General features: G+C 39.0%; 1 protein-coding gene across 1 annotated transcript in view; it reads left to right on the top strand.

The window, feature by feature from the left end:
* Nucleotides 1-22500, top strand: part of LOC137988200 (cell cycle checkpoint protein RAD17-like) — an 84983-nt gene that overhangs the window by 32942 nt on the left and 29541 nt on the right. The window contains exons 8-11 of the mRNA XM_068834249.1: nucleotides 3203-3255; nucleotides 7817-7942; nucleotides 8035-8104; nucleotides 18043-18171. Of these exons, the coding sequence (XP_068690350.1) occupies nucleotides 3203-3255; nucleotides 7817-7942; nucleotides 8035-8104; nucleotides 18043-18171 (378 nt within the window). The remainder of the gene's footprint in view (nucleotides 1-3202; nucleotides 3256-7816; nucleotides 7943-8034; nucleotides 8105-18042; nucleotides 18172-22500) is intronic.

Here is a 22500-nt window from a genome sequence, read left to right as displayed (position 1 = left end):
AAGACTTCGTCACACTGGGTAGGGTCCCAGGAGCTCTTTTCAGGGTGCCATACAAAACCATTTCGTACTGTCTGAGAAATTAGCTTTGCCTCCTGTAGTGAGGGCTTTTTGAATCTTAGTAAAAACAAAAGGAGTAGCCAAACCAAATGGCTAATTGCTGTTTCCTGTTCCCCAACAAAAGGCTAAGTACTTCCAGTGTTCTGGGTATATGTCGTCGTCTAAGTCGCTAGCTAGTGGCTCTTCCACGTAACAATCGATGGTTTCCCAACCATATTTCTCTGCGAGTTTTATGTGCTTGTCACGTTGGACTAAAATGTCCTGACCTTCATTCAGAGTAGCACGCCGTTCTTCATCGTCGGACTTATTGGAAGTATTCTTGATCTTTTCCATGATACTTTTGTGAATGTCAAACTGAATCTGGTTCCGTTTGTACTTGAATTCGGGCACAGGGGAAGGCTCCCGTTTCTTCTTCGCACGTTTCCCTGTCCTTTATCTCCTGCTCAAGCAATTTGAGGCGCTGATTGGATTCTTTTTGTGCATCAAGTACTGTTTGAGCCCAAGCTGGTACTCTTTCCTCTTCCCGCCTTGCTTGCATTTGAGAGACGACTAGAGCCTCCCGAAGAATGATCTCATGGTCTTGATTCACGTCGTGCGGAATCACTCTGTTGACTGATCCCAACTGTCCCGGGCTCACATTATGTGCTTCAAGGCATTTGAGCGCTTGACTTGATATTCAAGTCATGTCAAGTCGAATTAGGAACACTTCTGATGATATCTGTATAAAACATTTATGAAAATGTGTACCACACGGCACTTTTAAAGCTTGCACTAAGGCGGTAAAAGACAAAAAATGCATATGCTAAGTGCGCATGTCTCAAAGCCAGACATGCACCACGACCCAGGCTTTCCAGCGTGAGAAAACTATTTTCCGCTTTAATGCTTCAGCCAGCGGGAAACTCTAAATGAAACTCTTTGAGTACGTTATTGGCAAATTAACAGACATATTTAAACTCTTAAATGTCAAAATCGCTCTTTTTTCACTTGTACGGAGATTGTTTCGCATTCTACAGACATTCTGCATGTCAAATAAAAAAGCAAAAAAATTCACCAGTCGACCATACTATTTTTACTCTCAAAGACCGGGTCAAGTTCTCTATCTGCATTGAAAAACATTCAACAGTAATTTCCTTGCAATGGAAAGAAAAACAGAAGAAAACTATTTTTATCTTTATTATTGTGATCAATCAGCAAAAAATGTAGATGTCATCAGCTTGTTTGTGTTGAAATTCCCATGATGCTGCGCTCAAAAATTTTGTCTGGACAGGAATAGGAAACATGAGCTCTTCTGAATTGAACGAAACAAAATTGCAACTTAGTTTTCACATATGTCAAATGAAATCTTTTAGTCATCGAGTGCAAGTGCACGTTCGGCAATACTACTTAAATTTTGCTGATAGGTAAACATGAAGATTATGTTGGCTAATGTGTCTGTTGATTCCACAGATAGCCTCTTTCTTCTCATGTAATTTATTCACGCAATTTTTGATTTTTGCTCACTTTTCTTTTAAAATACAGAAGCGGAAGCCACCTGTGGTTAGGTGAGAGAGAAAACAAAGCTGAAAAGCCTTAAAGTTTTCTCATCCTCATGTCATTTAACAGCCGCACCGCAAAATAACAGGGTGAAACACGAATGATGGAAGCGTGCTTGAATTTTCAACAAAATGAAAAGGCCCCAAAATCGGCAAGTATTTGAGACACTGCTGAAGAATAAAGCAGTTTCTATTTCCAAAACGATAGAATTGCCTGGTGATAAATGACCTCGTCTAGAAGAGTGAATTTTTGACTTTGCAGAAACAATGGTCAACTTCACGAGTTAGATGATTGTGATCTTTGTGTTGAATTCGCACAACAATCCAATGTCTTGCCATCATTTTGACATAGATGTATTCATAGTAACACGCAAGATAACTTGTTCACAGACAGCAGCTGAAATTTGATGTCACTTTCAACATATTTGTGGCACAAAATTTATGTTGTTTTCTATATGTTTTCATGTCGCCACTTTTGTTGCAGATGGCAATTTTTTTATTCCTGATGGACACTTCCTAAAAACTCCCTTGTGCTCTTCCTTAAAACTGTGTATCAATATTTCTTTACTTTTGTATCAAAAGTTGTTTTGCATAAATCTGTACATACTTAGTTCGCATTTTGAGCATTAAAATAGAATTTTTGCTCCTATGTGTCCGGCAGCAAGTCGTATATTTTGAGGTCGCCCATCCACATACTAACCACAGCAGACATGGGTTAACTTCAATGAACTTTTGTTGTGGAACTGTCCAACGCTCAGACTACGCACCTAAACTTGCCGTGAAAAAGAAGTTGAGCGTCATGTCAGTCTTGAAGCCAATGTTTCTTGATTCCCATTTATGTCCTTCAATCTTTCTGGGTTTAGTATTTTACATATTACATTCTGGAAAACAAAACGCAGCTCAATTGACAGTTCTGGAATAAAGCACTGTGTCAAGTTATGGCCCTACCACACATACGCAATTCGTACCTATTTTTATTTTATATCTCTGTGTTATGAACTAAAACTCATGAGCAGATTGTAATGAGTCTCCGCAATCGTCTCTGTATACAAAATCAAGTACAGTTTAAAGTGCACCTAACCTTTTCTTTACTCAGCTAAATATTTCCACCTTCAACAAGCAAGCAAAGATAAAATACCTGTAGAATAGAGCTATGCTTCTTTCAGCTCAGTCATGGATGAAATTTATGGCTATTTGTGGTAACTTAAGAAGAGAAAATGGGAAAAAGAGTGCTTGCTTGAAAATGGAAAGATACATTTATAGCTGAATAAAGAAAGGTGATTATTTGAGGTTAGTGCACTTTAAGGGAAAACTAATGATTAAATATTAAGTACATGGGGGGGGGGGGGGGGGGGAAGGCGCGGTGGCCTCATGGTTAGTGTGCTCGACTCCGGAGTAAGACACTCTACTCTGACGGTGCCTCTCTCCACCCAGGTGTATAAATGGGTACTGGCGTAATGCTGGGGGTAACCCTGCACTAGCATCCCATCCAGGGGGGAGTTAAAAATACTCGTAGTCGCTTAATGCAATGGGTCATTGGCTCGGAAAGTGCTTACCTACCTTACATGTAAAACCATTTTTATCATTAATATTCAGCACTTTTATTTTTGCAGGATCTCCCTAACATATTTTTTAGAGAAGCTACTAAACTTCATGAAGTTTTGAGGTAATCCTCACAACATACAATACCGGTATTTTAATATGTATATAGGTTCTTTTTTGTGGTCGTTGCAGCTACTGTTACAGTATAGCAATTTTTTGTAGTGAACAAAGTGCTTTGGTAATTAAAACCCGTTGAAAGGAAGGGTCCTTGGCAGAGTGTCTTAAGAGTGAAGAAATCTTAACTGACATGACATAGTGAGCCAAGTACATTTACTAGTCTAGTAAGAATATTTTTGTTGAATAGGCGCCTGTACAACGTAGTGATCACATGGTACAAAAACAGCCATACTGGAATGCAGTTGCTCACTGGGGCATCTAAAACAAAGAAAATTTAAATTAACCCATTGACTCCTGGGGGTTCCCCTTGACGAGTAAAATGGTATGTCCGGTCCAACAAGCGTAAAAGGGTTAACTTGCTTTGTTTCAGATCCCAGTGTGCAATTTCCATTCCAGTATTTTGGTGGTTTTTGTACCTGCAAAAGGCCTGTTTAGTACATACATTGTATAACTGCAGATCAGGACCAAATGTCTTGAAGAAAGAAAGTCAACTACACTCTATTTGTCTACACTACTTAATATTTCCAGTATAGGAAAAAATTTCCACAGCGAATCCTATTCTGAGCCTCAAACCAGGCACCTCAATCCACTCCTCCTTACCAAAAGCTGCTCTCAAATTCTGGAAAACGTTGTTCTTTTCACTGTCCTCTCCTCTCCTCTCCTCTCCTCTCCTCTTTCTCTGCTTGCCACTCTAAAACCTTCATCATTGAGAAAAGGAACTGCTCAACAACCACTTTGACTTCTCCATCGATGCCACCCTTGTTCTAGCCTGCGTAGCAAGTGATTTGGTGATTTTCTTTCTTTTTTGCCAAATCATGCCACTATTCCACAATGCTCTTCTCATTGAATCCTTCTTTGCCACCTGGGTTTCTTCTTCTCAAGCTTGTTACCTTCTCTTCCCTGTCTATGAAGGGTGATGTTGGACAAAAATGTTTTTTGGACGTGTCGCATGTTTTTGGGCCAAAGTGCCACCTAATTGGTCACTGCATGTCAATGGCCTTATGTACAATTGATTATGGCAGGTTACATGTTTCTGGCCAAAGTTCATTCCCTCGGTTTGCATGTTGATGGGCGACGGCGGGATTCAATGTGGCAGTCTCTATGTTTTCGGGCTTGAAATAATTCATGTCGTCGTTTCGCGTGTTTATGAGTCAGTTGCTTCATTTCATTTGAACAGTTCCCCTTTTTTCGGCTGGTGCAATATCCTCGCCTTGACTTGTCAGCGTAACATTCCTTTAGAGGAAGGTACTTCATGTACGAGAATAGTCTGACGTCCATGGTGAATCCTCAGCCTATTTGTGAACGGTATTCTTACTTTCATTAGCGGGTATTTCATATATGGTACATCCATTAATCGGTATTTTCATGTAATGCTCAAACAAGAGATCCGAATTAAGTTGCCTGACTAGAATATTTTTATTTCAAAACTCAAGTTTGATTCTCTTTCTCCTGAGTCATGCAAGGAGATCAGTCCTTCTGGATTCATCCTGAGAGGACTGTGCATGTTATTTAAAGTTTATCAACTTAATATTCAGCTTATCAAAGAACCAACGAGGATTGCTGAACGATCGTCCACACTTCTAGATTTAGCGTTCACAACAAACCAAAGGAAGATCTCTGATTCTGGTGTTTTAGAATGTTCCATTAGCGATCATTCGCTTGTTTACATCATCAGGAAAGTTTTATGAACTACTCAGTCCCAAATTTCGTCAGAGATCTACACTCTGCCTCCTGGGATCTCATAAGCACCTCTCTCATGGTCGATGAGGTTTGGGCTTCTTTCAAAGGCATTTTTGTCACCACTGCTGATCGACATGCACCAACGCGCACAAGAAGAGTCTGTTCTAACATGCTCCCTTGGATGACTGATCAAATAAGAGCACTAATTACTCAACAAAACTTTCATCACTAAGAGGCACAAAAGACTGGATCATCTTATGGCTGGCAAGAATATCGATCACTCAGAAACAAGACAACTGTAACGATCAAAGGGCGTATTATTCTAACCTGATTTAGGAAAATAAGAACCATTCTAGTAAATTATGGAGTGCAATCACATCTGCAAGCAGAAGTGATATACAATTAAAGCTGGCCAAATTCAATCTCTGGAAATTGATGGTGAAGATATTACCAACTTTGCATTTTTTTTAAAATCGATTATAGCAAATCTACGGCAGACTCTACCAGTGCCAGAGGTCCCACCTTGCTCTCCTCAACTACTGACAGGTGCACAATTTAGTTTGTCACAAATACAGTGTAACGCTGGAGTTTGTTTACAACCAACTGAAAACACTGAACTCCAAGAAATCATCTGGCCTTTTCAATATTCCTGTGTAGCTTCGAAAGGATGGGGCTGAAGCTCTGGTGGGACCCCTTATGCTACTTATGAACCGAACGATCAATGAAGGAATGTTACCGGCTGATTGGAAACATGCTATTGTCATGCCAGTTCACAAAGCTGACTTGAAATCGGATCCATCGAACTTTCGGCCAATCTTAGTACTTCCCGTTTTCTCCAAGATACATCTACTTGAACTGGCTGTCCACCATATGGTCTACAACTATTTACGGGAACATATAGGCTTCTTTCTCCTCTCCAATCTGGCTTTCACCCACTTAGGCATAGGCTGGTTCTTGACTTTCTAGCTTGGCCGACAGAAATCAAGCTGTTTGAAGTAATTCAAAGAGGAAATCTTCAAAACCTTGCAGTGATGATGCTCTTAACTATTGAGCACACTGATCTGATAGCCCACTGAACATGGAAAAAATTGAATCCACCTCGTGACCACTGGTGCTTTCAGGTAAATCCAGAAAGAACTCTCCTTAATTGACTCAGGAGAAAGAGAATCAAACTTAAGTTTTGAAACAAAAATATTGTAATCAGGCAACTTAATTGTAGTGTTTGAGCATTACATGAAAATACCGGTTCATGGGTGTACCATATGTGAAATATACCCGCTAAGGTAAGCAAGAATACCGTTGACAAAAAAGGCTGAGGATTTTCCATGGCTGTCATACTATTCTTGTACATGAAGTACCAAACCGAGGGAATGAACTTTAGCCAGAAAACATGTAACCCACTATATTCAATTGCACCAGGGGCCATTGACATGCAAAGTGAACAATTGGATGGCACTTTGGCCCAAAAACACGCGACACGGCCAAAAAACATTTTTGTCCAACACCATCCTTCATACCTGTCAGCCCCACCCTTTCCAAAAGCTTATTGATCTCCAACACTGACATTCCATCCTTCATGAGATTATGCATAAGCCCTTCCACAACCTTCACCTCTCTAGTATTCACTCTCCTCCTATCCTGAGCTTCAAACCAGGAGCCTCAACCACCCATTACTACCAAAGACTGCTCTCATCTTCTGGAAAACCTCCCTCTCCTCATTGCTTGCTTCCTTAAGACCATCATTATTAAGAAAAGTAACCAACTTCTCCACAACCACTTTGACCTCTCCATTGATGCCACCCTCAATTCTTCCCCTAATACCATCCTGTTCTTCAGCTCTCTCCTTCCCCTCAACATAAAAACAATCAACCACCTCCTGACCCCACTGTAGATACCCTCAACCACTGCGTCTTCCTTTTCTCCAACTCCACCTTCAGCTACCTCAAAATCTACCTCGCTCTCAGATTCATCTCTCTTACCCACAGCCTCGGAATAAGTATCAACACCATCTGCACCAGAGTTGCATCATATCCGTCCTCAGTTTCAGCATCAAATTCCATAAATGCTTTATCATCACTTTCTCCAAACAATTCATTCCATCTTCTGTTTTGCCCCATTCTCCTTTCCGATCTGATCTCATGTCCCTTACTATCTTCTCAACTTCACACCTCTCCATTTTAGTCAACAGATTATTCAGCTGGATGCACTTCAGCTGTCAAATCAAACTGGGTTCTTCCCTCACACTCAAACCTTTCTGGTCCCACAAAGCCTTAACCTTCTTGATATACCCTCCTGTCTTTTTCCAAGCATTCCTGACAAGACACTCCCAGAATTCCTTCCTCTTCTCGTGTGTTTGCATGCATGGGAAAAGAGTTTTGAAAGAATCTGTAATTGTTACTATTTAGAGGACTATATATGGCCACTGTTCAGTTTTCTGGAGATATAACATAACTGCATGCAGTTACACAACGTCATGTCAGAAGAATAAAGGGGGTAGTTTCTAAAGAAACTGTGGTGCTGCATCAGTGGGGAAGTACATATAGTACACAAAAATTTGGTTTTATCAACGGAGTTGATAATGTAAATTGACCAACTGTACAGTGGTCAATTTACAATTTATCAACTCTGTTCATAAAACCAAATGTTTGTGTCATATCAGAAGGCTTTTTATTATTGCTGGCCATGTTATAGCTTCTTATTTGCTAATATAAATCAGCAGCGTGTGCACTCCATGTAGGTTAAAGGGGATGTGAATGAATGTTGATCCCAACTTTAAATGTACATATACTGTCTCATTAATTTGGAATTTGCAATGGTCCTCACTTTAGCACTTACAAGCAAACAAGCCGAAGTCCAGTGGTGTTTATTGTCTCAGACAGTCACCATGGAGATTCCAACGTCCACAAGTTACTTCCAAAAGATATTCAGTATAAACTTGGGATTCAGAACATAAGGTATCTATCACTTATGAACAGTTGGGAGAAAATTGCTAGTTGTTTTTATTAATATTGTTATAATTTAATATTAATGAATGTAATAATTGCAGTTTTAATCCTGTTGCACACACAAGCTTGGTCAAAACAATAAACAGGATAACATCCCTGGAATCTCAGCAGGTCTGTAGACTAAATACTATTATTATTATTGACACTGCATGCATACATTGTGTATGTGTACATAATTATTTACAGAATACACTAGCAATGTACAAAGTCACGTAATTTTCTTGTCAAAGTGCAATCAATTCCTTAGAAGTACATATAGACTGAGTTAATCAGTCCTCTGTGGTGAATTTTTGAAGGTGTTAGCAATATCAGTTTGCGTCCATTGTATATCTGTACGTCCATTTAAATCTGTACTTTTGAATGTGATTATTTTTCATGAAACATTCTGCTTGAAAACCAATTAGGAGGGTCTATTTTAATTGTGGTTTTCCCGACAGAATGATTCCGCCTTTCGAGCAATCATGAAAATTAATGTTTACAGAAATCATATCAACCACAGACGGAACAGTCCACAAGTTAACCAATGAGAAGAGCTCTTTCTGATCTATTTCAATTAACACGTCCTCTGCCATTTATTTTAAGCACAGCTTTTACCTCATCACGCACTTAAAATCGTACAATTGGGTTTTCAATTTGTTCAATTCCATGCATACCGTCGAATTTTCTTCGATTATAGTTGTTTATTTCACACTGTAATTCATCTCCTTTTGCTTGCATTGTCTCATTGGTACATGTACAGTATGTTTGCTGTGATGGTCCGAAAGAGAGCTTTCGATTTCATTCGATTTCATTAAACACATGCAGAGATTTTATCAAGCGCAGTTATTCTCTTGGAAATATTAGAATCCGCTTTTAACTTGAAACATTCTGATAGTTAGCCGATAAGACATCTACAGTATTTACTTATCTCGTGTACATATCAAGCTTGACGTGTAAATCTATGCTCACCATGTTTGGAAAAGTTGAAGACCTCAAATGTCCAAAACCTCAAGTTTAGTCTACAATTTCCTGAACTTCCTCTTGTGTGTGTGTGTGTTTTACTCGTAATTTTTGTATATTTTATTTGTAGTTTCCTCTTTGGCGGAATGATTCCGCTTTTCGACCAATCATCAAAATGTTTGCAGAGATCATATCAACCACAGAACAGTCCGCAAGTTAACCAATGACAAGAAGTCTTTCTTATGTATTCAATTAACACTTCCTCGGATGTTCATTTTACGCACAGTCCAACCTACCTGAAAACAGATTATGTCAATTTGTTTGATTCTATCTGGACCTATCCGTGTCGTCTAATTTTTGTCAAGTTTTTCGAACAAATTCCTAACTCAATTTGCAAATTAATTCATCTCGTTTGCTTTCTCTGTTGTATTCATGCGACGTGATGGCCTAAAGGAGCATTTTATGCGACACAAAGGGGGTGACGTGATATTGAATGATATTTAATGAACATAGTGGTTTTCTTCGTTTTCACCTGAAACTTCCTGTTAGCTATTTTGGCATAAAGATTTTCTCACTGACACCTACTTATGTACTGGTATCCAATATGTGTACATATCAAGCGGAAACGTCCTCTCACCAGGTTGGGGAAGGTCAAACAGGTCAAAGGTTCATCTTCTCTTGTGTGTGTGTTTATGTTTGATTGTTTCCAACAAGCCTATGAATGCACCAGAGACACTGTCTTTTAAAAAAATATTAATGTCTTAAAGTAGTAGGCTTTAAAAGGATGGTTGTTACTTACCCAAGTCACTTTTTCTTGCTTTTCCTACCACAATCTTCTGCTCATTTGAAGTTAGGCTTCCTTTAAATGTACGTTGCGTCTTGTTGTGTTTGCAAGGTAACTGGGTTTCAGCAGCTACTGCAGTTTACACTAGGTTGCTGTTAATTAGCTGCCCTTCGAGTTCAATTTGGTGCTTAAAATACACTCATCAAAAGCCCTGACAGTGTACTAAACCGTTCAGTGCAATCTGATTTGCCTCCAAGGTGCCAAGATTGAGGGCCTGACAGGGTCTAGTGTTTGCACTGGCATGAAATGTAGCACGAAAATGTATGATATAACAAGTGTATCACAAAGCCATGTAATATGATATATTTATTCAGAGCCAGTTGTTAACACAGCCCGGTGGAGAATACTAAACCTTACCATATTTTATACACTCTGACAATGACAAACAGGAAGCTACTATTCAGACCTCTTTGCAGTGTTTGACGGGAAAAAATAGCATCATAGCATCCTTCACTGAATTCTTTTTTTCTGGTACGTCACATACACCTTAAAGTGGGGCAATGTCACTAATTGACGGTCTGTTATCGTCTGAGGAGAAATTTCTCTGTTTTGATTACCAGGCGATTGCAGAGATGCTGTCCTAGCTACACCTCTTTCAAAAAAATTAAATTTGTTATTGTAAGGTTGAGTTGTGTTTTTTGTTGTCATATTTGCAATGTAAATGAAATTTTAAGTTTTCACAACGTTTACTAGTCCTTCCGGAAGGGTTTTGAAATTGTTTAGAATTTAATTTGCCATTATTTACAGCAACAACTAGGTCTGGGTTCTAGGCGTGCCAGCTCAGAATTGTTGAAGCTGTCAACTGAATTAATTTATGAGACAGTGAAAAGTCTGAACCCGGCAAAGTGGAATGTCATGGGAACGCCAATTTCATGTAGTTTGTGTTAAAGCAAATGCACAGCAATGCAGTTGTCAGTTCTTTTTACTTTTTATTTCGAGGATAAAAGATTGTCAGATGAGTAAATGCAAAGGCCTCTATTTTGCATTTGCCGTACACCAGTTTTAAGGACGTAGTCACATGCACATACAGACACCCACACACTGAAACAAATTGACAATTCAAGTTCCTGATTAGTCGACTCTTTAAAAGTTCCCTTTTCTTTGGTCTTATTTCTTTGCGCTCCTTTTTGATTAATGGGCTTCTTCCTTCTGCTAGATTCTTTTGCTTCTTTTACCAGTTTAGCCTAATAGAAAAGTAGCACTGGCTAGTCGTGTCATTTGATGACCGTGGGTATCAACTTTGGAAACTCAGAAAGATAAATCATGACGAATCCTTGTTTTACCGGTGGCTCGATCATGGAGATTGCTGTATGATAGGCTTGTCTTCATTTGCAGGGTCACATAGAGTTATTCTTCACAGCTTCAATTACAAGTAGGCTATCTGATTTGGTCAACCAGTTAATCATCAAGGAGAAATTCCCACTTACCAGTTGGATGTTTTCTTTCTTTTCTAACAATGGAGCAATTTTTTGGTACTGCTGTACAGTTAGAGCATCAAGAGTTGTGCCGGCACAATGGGCATTTTTTAAGCATGATGCTAAAAAAGTTATCTTTCATTAATTTCAATGAAATGTCTAGTAAAATGTCTCTACAAGACTATACTGAGTGTTCACCCAATAGAGAGATGAAAATTGAAAATGTTCTAGAGAGCAAACTGATCAGAGAGGGATCTAAGATTCGAGTTTAGAGCTTGTTGTTGTTGCTGCTTGTATTGAACTAGGAGGATAAAAATGTTGTGTTGTTAACCCATGGTGGTAACTTGTTTGGGCAGGAGCAGGAAAAGGGCTTAAATTTGAGCACAATGCACTGACAGCACCATAATTTTCGGCTATGATTCTTAGGGTGACAAAAGAATATAAATGCTCAATTTTGGCATAATGTGGCTAAACAAATGTGAAAGGCTAATCAGGGATCTTGGAAACGGACATTTACTTTCCATCATTATTACCCCATAAGGCGTAAACAAGTTATTTTCAATGGCAGGATATTGCTGTTCGTTTATTTTTGCTCAGAGAACAAATAAATTTCCTATACACATTTTTATCTTAAATACAATTTTCAAAACAATCTGTCAGAAACAAGAGCGATTTTCTAAAGATAAACAACACTGTGGAAGCGACCACTATTCTTCTGTAACAAGCTACCGTAATAAATCAAAAAAACGTCTTGCGCACACAGGCTACAGAGAATCAACAGTCCTCTATCTGTTTGCCAAAAAAGAGGAGTCAAAGAAAAAAACATTCCATTTTAGACTGTTCCTGTGCATGTTCCTCTTCTGTCATTTTTGTAGTTTGCCTTGCATTTGTTAACAGCCTGGAGAGTATTAACATCATTATCCTTTATTTTTCCTCGGAATCATTTTTCCTTCAATCTACTTAAGTCGGAATGTAAGTCTTCCTTTTTCGATCCCTTTCTTCTTGCAGATACTTTTCTGTTCTCTGTTGTAGGCACACTGAATTTCTTTTCTTTCTCTTGGGGGTTGCTTTGTAACACCTTCCCTTTCTTTCTTTCTTGATATGAGCTCTGTGGATTTTAGTGCATGTTTTTGGTGGCATTTGCCTTGAAGCAGGGAACGATAATATCAAATTGCGGGAAATCCACAGTAGTTGAAATGGTGTAAACTGAAATGGTGTAACGAAGGATATATTCCCTTTATTCACCGAATGTACCCATTCTGTTTTGCACTTTCCTTCATTTTGTGTTTCTCAAAACATCAAAGAAGTGATCAGTTAACCCTAAATACAACAAGGTAAATAAACGTTGATTCTCTGCCAGTCAGTCTGTAGCTACAATGTAAATATCAGAGATTTGGGCAAATGTCTGATTTACAAAAATTACGCATTGTAGAAACTGCTTTTTCATATTTTATATATACCTTCCCCAAGTGACTACAAAAGACTTACGAACAAAATACTGCAGAGCAGGAATCGCTTACTTGCGATCATTTCATCTAGGATGCACGGAACAGAATTTGTTTTTGGTTGAGTTTGACTGCATGTGTAAAATGTGACGAATGGCGCTGCCACGCTTATTTTCAAGTGGGGCTTTCAGCAACGCTTTCTAAAGATCGTGAATTGAAACCATGGAAAAGGGGGTGGTTTGTAATTTATTTTGTTTATTACAGACAACAAACTTAGCCGTTAATTTATGGCTAAATAAGGGGCCTTGCATGTTACAGACAGCAAACTTAGCCATTAATTTACGGCTAAAAAAGGGGCCTTGTATATTACAGACGACAGACTTATAGTTCATTAGCCGTTAATTTATGGCTAAATTGAATGTCAGTATATAAGTGTTTATATAATTATTTCATCGTTAATTTAATTTAAACAATATAAGTTTTTGGCCAAAAACTTTGCATGTGTAGACAGTAAATTTAGTGCATTTTTCATTTTTTTGACTTATGTACATGTATATGCCACTTTGATTTGTCTGATCTCTGATGTTCTCTCTGGAGAATATTTTAAATAGGAGCCACCATTTGGAAAAATATTACATTCACGCAATGGCCCTTTTGTTTAATGAGGAATAATTCCTTTAATGTATGTATTCGGTTCATTGCGAAAAGTAGAGCAGAGCACCCGAAGTTTAAGGTTGGAGGAGGCAGTGTGGCCCAGTGGTTAGGGTGCTTGCCTTGAGATCCGGAGATCCCGGGTTTAAGACCCGCTCTGACCACTCGCTGAATTTGTTCCTGGTTCAACTTCCCAGCTGCACTTGTAAATAGCCAACTGGTTTGCCTGTGGCCAGTTGGGATTGTTAACAGTTGTTGTTGTTGTGTTCTGTTGTTTCGTTGATTGTTTCAGATTGGCCCTGAAAAGCCCCTATGGGGAGTGGTCAATTAAGTATGTATTGCATTGTATTGTATCATCTACATGTAAATTCCTTAATTCAAACCGGTCAGTGTTACTGATTTTTGTTGTTTTAAACTTCATTATAAAGGAAAAGGAAAGGAAAAGAGCAAGCATGCTTGTTTTGAGACTTTGTGGTGGAAGGATGAAAGATACACGTATAAACAATTTGATGATTGGTCGAAAAGCGGAATGATTCCGCCGGAGGAAACAAATAAAATATACAAAAATTACGAGTAGAATATACACACGAGGAAGTTTAGGAAATTGTAGACTAAACTTTAAATTTTAGACATTTGAGGTCTTTGACTAATTTACCAAACCTGGTGAGCGTAGATTTACAACAGGAGATATGTCAAAACTGTAGACGTCTAACTATTGGAATGTTTTAATTGAGTCAAAAGTGAGATGTTCCCAAGAGAATATCTGCGTTTGATGAAATCTCTGCATGTGTTTAGCGAAATCTAATAAATTGCTCTTCTGGACAATAACAGCAAACATATGAATAAGAAAATGTGCAAGCAAAAAAGATGAATTGCAGTTTGAAATAAATGTCTACAATCAAAGAAAATTCGACGGTATGCATGGGATTGAACAAGATAGATAGATAGATAGAGTTTATTTAAAAATCACATTGCAGCCACAAAAGCTGAATTACATGTAAGTAATTTTTTACAAGTCTTAAATTTTATAAAAACAATTGGAAAAGTTAAGAACTATGTACATGAATTTTGTAAAATATAATAATGTAACCTACAATACTAGACATATTTAGTTGGAACACTTAGCGAATGGTCAGAATTATCGTGTTACAAGATCGTAGCTTATACCACACCCCCCTTCCCCCGTTCAGGAAGGGGGAAACGGCGATGGGTGTTCCAACAAATGTGACGAGTATTGTAGCCTAGCTACCAAAAATATTAAGAAGCTGGTTAACTTTTGACAAGGAGTTGAGATTTCGGTTTATTCTACAGGGGCATAAACGTAACGTAAGAATCGTGCGTGTCTGGTCTTCTCGAGACATAAGTGAGAGATGATTTCATGCAGACTGGAACGCCTAAATTGCTCTGTTGTAAACATGGCAGTTCACAGCACCAGTGAAGTTGTCTCTCTGGCCTTTCTGTGGACGAATTCCACGACCTACCAATACAATTTGAGCAAGCTTTGAAAGCTAAAAACTTGCTGTATTTTGCCGGTAGGACTGGGTGGCTCCACACTCATAAGAAAATCTATGAAATGAGAATCGGGGGTCTTCCCTTGTCATGGAACGGCCGAATTACCCAGAATTCCTTTTGGGCATGAAGCAGGCAAGCAGAGACTGGTCCTCATCAAATGAGGAAAAATTAGCGAGAAGAAGATTTCTAGGCGGATACTAAGGAGTAGCCAAGGTGCGTGCTGTTAACGTAGACTTTTTATCATAGGAAATTCGGCCTGGTCTTTTAGTAATTTCTTGTCCAAGAAACGTTATAATGTAAATAAGAGAGTAATGAGATTTATATTTGCGATTACCTGTCCTCTTATGTACCACTTAAGTCAAACTCTACATCTCTATGCAATAAGCGCATTCAAAATTTCCTCATTTTATTGTATAAAAGTAGTTAAAGAAAGAAAAGGCTTGTCCTGCATATATGAAAAATACGTTTTCTCTCCCGTTTTCTTCTTACGCATGATGTTCGTGGAAATTACATTCTGTCCCTCAATAAACCTAGAACAACCAGTTATGGTCTTAGTTCTTTTTCTTACGTTTTTACTAAGTACGTTGCGAAATGCGCTACCTGATTTTTCCTGTACCACTGAACTAATCCAGGGCCGGATTTTGTACAGCGGCTTTTCGTTTTGATTAATATATCTTTAAATATTATTTCATATTTAGTTATGTATCTGTATATATCATGTATGTTTGCTGTAATGTCTCGAAGATATTATTCTGAAATTCGAGATGAAATAAAGTTTTATGCATGCATGTCTGTTACCTTTAGCAGGGCGCATGCGTGCACTTTGTAATCTGCGACTCCAGTGCTTACCATATGACAGATAAAATGACTATTCTCTTGAATATATAAGCCATCGAAATCTTAAGTTAAATTGTAATGACAAGGGCGGTTTGGAGCTGTGAGTAGGTGTGGGATTTGTCTCATATGGTTTAGGGGCCGACATATCCCTCCCTCAATGCCGTACCGAGAGGCGAGGTCGGTAGCAGAAAGCAGCGAAGGGCCAACTGCGTCCAAAAGCGATCGCACGGGCCGAAATCCCGGGATGACTCGTTTGGTACGACGCTCCAGCGCCACATCTGGAGGTACTGCATATTTTTCTCGTCTCGTCTTCAAACATTCAGTCAGCGCATGCGTGCGTAAATGTTTAGCCTCTCCGATACCTACAATACTAGACATATTTAGTTGGAACAGCTATAACCTATGAGAATATAAACGGGGCCTTCGTCACAAACTTAAAATCGTACAGTCGGGTTTTCAACTTGTACCACCATATTTTGATTGATAAATTAGAAGAGTTAGTCATGCCCCGTAGTGTTCTTAACTGGATTATCGATTTCCTCTCAAATACATCCCAGCAAATCAAGTTAGCAAAGGGTTGCTACTCTGAGTGGGGTCCAGTCCCCTCCGGGGTACCACAGGGTACCAAATTGGGCCCGTGGTTGTTTATTCTTTTCATCAACGATTTGGAAACAAATTCTCCATATTTATGGAAATTTGTGGACCACACCACGGCCTCGGAGCAAATCGAAAAGGGACATTTTAGTAACGCTCAGGGCATGATCAGATTATCGAGTGGTCTCGTGCAAACAGAGTTGTCCTTAATCCTGACAAGTACAAAGAGATGCGCATTTCTTTTTCTCGCCATCCTGAGTGCTTTGACGCCATAACTATTGACGGCAAAGGGCTTGAGGTTGTTAAGAACGCCAAATTGTTAGGGTTAACTATCAGTGACAATCTCACATGGAACGTGAATGTAAATGAGATCATTAAGAAGGCTAGTGAGAAATTGTATCTCCTGGTTCAACTTAAAAGAGCGCGATTGCCCTCCTCAGATCTAGTTCTTTTCTATAAAGCTTGTGTTCGTTCCGGTGTAGACTATGCTGTGCCCGTTTTCTATAACGCCCTGTCACAGTACTTGAAGAATGAGCTCGTGCGTATCGAGAAAAGGGCGTTATCGATAATAATTTTGCCCCGCACAGGCTACACAAGTGCTTGCGGCTTGTTGGGCATAACGCCTAGATCAGAAAGACCTCTTTTCATTGGTTAACTTGCGGACTGTTCCGTCTGTGGTTGATATTGATACATGTGTGATCTCTGTAAACAATTTCATGATTGGTCGAAAGGCAGAATCAGTCTCCCAAAGAGAAAACTACAAATAAAATATACGAAAATTACGAGTAAAGCACACACACACAAGAGGAAGATTAGGAAACTGTAGACTAAACTTGAAGTTTTAGACATTTGAGGTCTTCAAATTTTCCAAACCTGGTGAGTGTAGATTTACACGTCAAGCTTGATATGTACACGAGATATGTAAATACTGTAGATGTCTTATCACCTAGCTATCAGAATGTTTCAAGTGAAAAGCGGATTATAATATTTCCAAGAGAATATCTGCGTTACTTTGATAAAATCTCTGCATGTGTTTAACAAAATCAAATGAAGTTCTCTTTCGGACCATCACAGCAAACATACCAATGAGACAATGCAAGTAAAGGAGACCAATTGCAGTCTGAAGTAAACGACATTTGACAGTATACATAGAATTAAACCAATTGAAAACCCGATTGTACAATTTTAAGTGTGCGACAAGGTAAAAGCTGTACTTAAAATAAACGCCAGAGGACATGCATGTTAATTAAAATAGCTCAGAAAGACCTCTTCTCATTGGTTAACTTGCGGACTGTTCTGTCTGTGGTTGATATGATTTCTGAATCATTCCGTCGGGAAAACCACAACCAAAATAGACCCTCCTGATTGGTTTACACGCAGAATGTTTCGTGAAAAATAATTACATTCCAAAGTACAGATTTAAATGGAGGTCTGTCAATCTTCATGTATCCCGGATAATACCAGTAAAATTATATTTTTTTAATAACAGTTTTGATAGGAACACGATTAAAGAGATAAGGAAAGTGCTTGTGGCTGAAAATACAAATACATGTACATGTACCCACAGGGTAACTGAAATTAGGCATGCAGTGAGGAACTTGTTTGGACTAAGATCTGAAAGTTCTGGCTTCAAATGCGGCTCTCACCACCAAATTTCATTCTACTGAATTCGACTCCACCGCGCTGTAACAATATTGTGTTTTGCACCCTTTTAGCTGCAACCTCTTACTGTAAATGTGGGGTCTTTACTTTGAACACTGAATTTCATACATGTGCCTCATTGTTTAAACTCGTGGTGTCTTGTTTGTCCAGAACAAATCAACCTTCCTTCCTCCTAGCAAGGAAACTATTGATCTGTTAGCCCAGAATAGTGGAGGAGACATAAGGACTGCCATAAATGGATTACAGTTCTTTTGTGTACAAGGTAAGAAGACGCCACCCGTAAATTACATTTTAAATAATGCATCCAGTGCTCAGTTTCTTAAGGTAATTCCCTTGAAAATGACATACATGTACTGATGTATCCAGATTTTTGTCAAACTTGGCCTACATGTAACTGATATTCATGCACGGGAAATTAAAAAATGCAATAAAAAAATAAAGTCACTGTGCTTGTTTTTGCGCTGCATGCCCTTTATTCTGTAGTAAGTGTTTGTGTAACCGAATTACTGTATGCGAGAAGCTTTCGAAACTTGATCAACCAGAAAAAATTGTTGTTATATTGCAAAAAGTACTGAATATTACTGAAAACTTAAGCCTACTTGTTTGTACAGGCTGAAATCTTTCACTGAAGTGATTTCGAATTGCTAAATCTATCCAAGAAATGTAAGCAGATTGGGCTGCTACATCATCACCTCACACTCAGTGTCTGGCTCCAAATGCAGTTTTCACATCACTTATATATACCCGGTAAATACTGCAACTTCCACAATCCAACTTTTTTTCTCCTTAAAATGTTTGCCCTGTACCTATTAGTCCAGTCAATATATGTATTTACTTGACACATCACAAATTGCCACAGGTTTTTCTTCACCGTTGATCTCAGAAAAGCATGTCACTGAATAAACATATCAAAAGTCTAGAACAATCTAAGAAGGGGAAGATACAAATTTTCAGTAAGACCAAATACCATCCACAAGGACAGCATGAAAACGAGGCTACCTTGAGTAACCTACTAAGGGTTCGTACGCTTTTAAGCTCTTCAAATTCCATGGCCGTTTCTAGCTTTCCATAACCTTAAGTTTAGCTGTCACATAAGAAAATTTTCAAAACTATCCTTATTTTGGGATATTTTCTGACATAACTCAATTCAAATTTGAATAAATTAACGACCTCTGTCCGTCAAACTTCCAATTGTTTGATAGAAACTCTTCTTTATTTCATTTTATCCCTGACAACTGCAATGATTTATATTTATAATTTCTCATGACTTTCCATGATCGACCATAAAATTCCATGACTTTCCAGGCCTGGAAAATGAAGTTCTTAGATTCCATGACTTTGCAGGTTTTCCATGACCAGTACAGGGCTGTTAACCCCCAAGCTCTTCAAATATTGAGAATTGATAGGGATGGGATGATAGTTGACATCATTTATGATGACGTCATAATGCATCTTTTACGCAAAAAAAAGTGTAACGAAAGTGTAACTGTTACAAATCCCAACTGGCCGGAGTCAAAACAGTTGGATATTTACAACTGCAATCAAGAACTTGAACCAGGGACTACCAAGATGAAATTCGACAAGTGTTCAGAGCTTGTCTTGAATCTGGGATCTCTGCATCTCAAGGCAAGTGCCCTAACCACTGGGTCGCACTGCCTCCTTTGGTATCACATCCAAGGATAGCATTAATGAACTAAATGTTGTTGCACACCTCTTCACCAAGTTTCTCCTTCACAACTTTCATGTTCCAGATGTGTCGTCTTGTTGAATTTGCCCTGGCTCAGGCTTAAAAACAGTTCATGGGGTCTACTTTTGTGTTATGGCACAGTAAATAAGCAGATCGGTGTCATCCCCCACAAACACAGTGTCCACTCTTCTTGCACTTTCCAATTTCCCTATAAGGAGGAAATCCTTGTGGCCACAGAAACCGATGAAGGAGTGCCACGCCATCAAGCACACATTGTACTTGAGAGGCATCAATGAAGCGTCAATGAAGCATCAAACAAAGATGTTGGATAGCTGCACAGCTCATATTGGAACATGATTCCCATGTCATCCTCTGTTTCACTTTGGGTGGCAACAATAAGACACTGAAATAACAACAGAAACTGTGGATCCACTTGAATCTTTTCTCCATCAACTTTGACAGATGGCTTGGCACTGAAACTAATGACTAATGGTGACTGTTTTTCCTGACATTTTTTCTTATCAAAACGTGTGTAAGTGATAAAACTTTCCTGTAACCTCGTTTTCATGTGAAGCATTGGGGCCTCCATGTAAATAATGTTTTTTTATAGTCTTGTTCAACCTCGATTCTTCTAGACTTCTTTGTTGTTGAACGGAATTCTGTTTATGAAACCACAGAGCTACTTTCTGTTGCAATTAGTGATAGGTTAAACCTTTTTATTCGCTAAAATGCTTGGACTATATTATGAGTACACAACACCATTAAAAAGTGTAATCGTGCTTGTGGGGAAATTAGCAAGTAAACAGAGACGAGACAATTGTAACACAACTTTGTATTTCAGTCCTAAAATCTTCGATGGGAATAATCTGTCCGATGTCGCAACATCAAAGCAAAAACGAGAAGAAAAGTGAACCTCACTCTCCCCATACGCTTGAGCGTTTGGTAAACCATTTAGATATTGTCCAAAAGCAAATGCTAACTTTGCCAATTCGGGGTCAATCAGTGAACTCTGTTGGCTGGGTAATTCGGAATGCTTAACAGTCTCTGTGTTGGGCAGTTGATCTTCATAAGTGGTGAGATCATCTGAAAGTTCATCGGGTACAACAATGATCTTTTCAATGTTGACTGTTTTAAGCTCAGCCTGAGTAAATTTGTGTCGCAGTCTTAATAGATCCTGGCGGCCATGAACATGTCCAGTAACAATGTAAGGACCATCAAATCGACAAATAAACCCTGTGTCTGACCCTTTTGGTTGTGAACTTGGAGGTGGTCTCCTGACATAAACTTGCTTTCCTTCAGGAATGTGAATTTCTCTGGACGATTTATCATAATATTCTCTTTGAGTTCTCTTCGTGTCTGCTTTGATGCTGTTAAACTGCTTTTGTGCTTTCTGCATACGAGACACAAGTTGCTCTGCATAGGTACTTCGTGGAAGGGTTTCTACGTGTAAGTCAAGAGTTATTACTTCAGGCGACGTCGACCATTGCACCCAAACACCAAAAAGAATGGACTAATTTGACCTGTACCAGGGATGGGAGAAACATTGTGAGCATAGGCGGCTGGCTGCAGGAATTCTTCCCAACGTTCTTGATATTTTTCACAGTAAATTCCTATTGCTGCATTTAACCATCTGTGAACACATTCGGTACTTCCATTGAGGCGTGGACGGTAACTAGTAGTAACAATGTGTTCAATTGAGAGAGGTTTGGTCAGCTGACGTAATACTGCATTAAGCCATTCTCCCCCTTGATCACTTTGCAAGACTGCTGGAAACCCATATTGCAGGAATGCATCGTTAAACAGAGTTCGTGCTGCAGTAGTTGCTTGCTTATCTGGTACTGGAATTGCATGCAAGAAATTAGAGTAAGGACAAACAGCAGTCCAAATCCATTTGTTACCAGATGGGGTAGTTGGTAACTTTCCAACATAGTCTATACCAAGGGTGTTGAAAGGATGGTCAAAAATGCGAATTTGCATTGGTCCATGTTTGGGGATCAGTAGACTTAAATTTGATACAGGCAGGGCAACACCTGATCCAATTCCTCAGATGCTTAGCCATATTTCGCCAATAAAAATCGTGTGAAAGGGCACCATAGGTAGCTTCATGTCCTCGATGCATTCCTATGGGTGAGTCATGATAGACCCGTATGAGGTGATGTTGAAGTTGAATGTCATTGGGTACCATAACGCGGTGGTGATTCGGGTCCTCCATCAATTCATCTCGATACAGTAGGAAACCGTCAACAACAGCTGAGCGCTTAGCCATTTTTTTAACCCACTGCAAGTGTTCCTTTGGAATGTTCTTAATTCCAGAAATATCTTGATTGGAGCTATGGAACGTGATTAACAAATTGCACCAATAATCCTAGTCTATAATTGTTTCTTTGCAAAACTGGAACAATTACGATTTAAAGATTCCAGATTTTCAAAATCTTGAAAATTACAGGCTGAGGATGAAGTCTCTTGAGATTTACTGACTTGTGGGGTCTTGTTCTGGCTTGCAACTCTCTCTCTCTTCCAAACAGTAGCGAAACAAACTGGGTGTAAGCAATCAGCTTGAGGAATAAGGCATGCATGGTATAAACAAGCCATGGTATTGTCAGTTAAATGTTTCATGAATACCAGTAAGTTCTGGGGTATGGTGCGGTACATCAACTGAGGTTGCAATAATCATGAAACTGATAACACTGTTCTCTGGAGGTATGTTCTCATTGACGGGGTGTTGGCTGAGAACATCAGGAACAACATTTCTTTCGCTTTTTTTCCTGTGTTCAAGGAAAAAGTCAAACTCAGCCATGCCCATGCATCATCTTGCCACTTTTGCCTGATGTGGTGCTATGGTAGTTAACAATTTAAGATTTGCATGATCTGTTACAAATTTAACTCTCTGGCCAATTATGTAAGAGCGAAACTGTTCTAGT

Source organism: Montipora foliosa, unplaced genomic scaffold (assembly GCF_036669935.1).
Source record: "Montipora foliosa isolate CH-2021 unplaced genomic scaffold, ASM3666993v2 scaffold_411, whole genome shotgun sequence".
Lineage (NCBI taxonomy): Eukaryota > Metazoa > Cnidaria > Anthozoa > Scleractinia > Acroporidae > Montipora > Montipora foliosa.
Note: the sequence above shows the minus strand (reverse complement) of the source record. Positions and strands in the feature narration are given on the sequence as shown.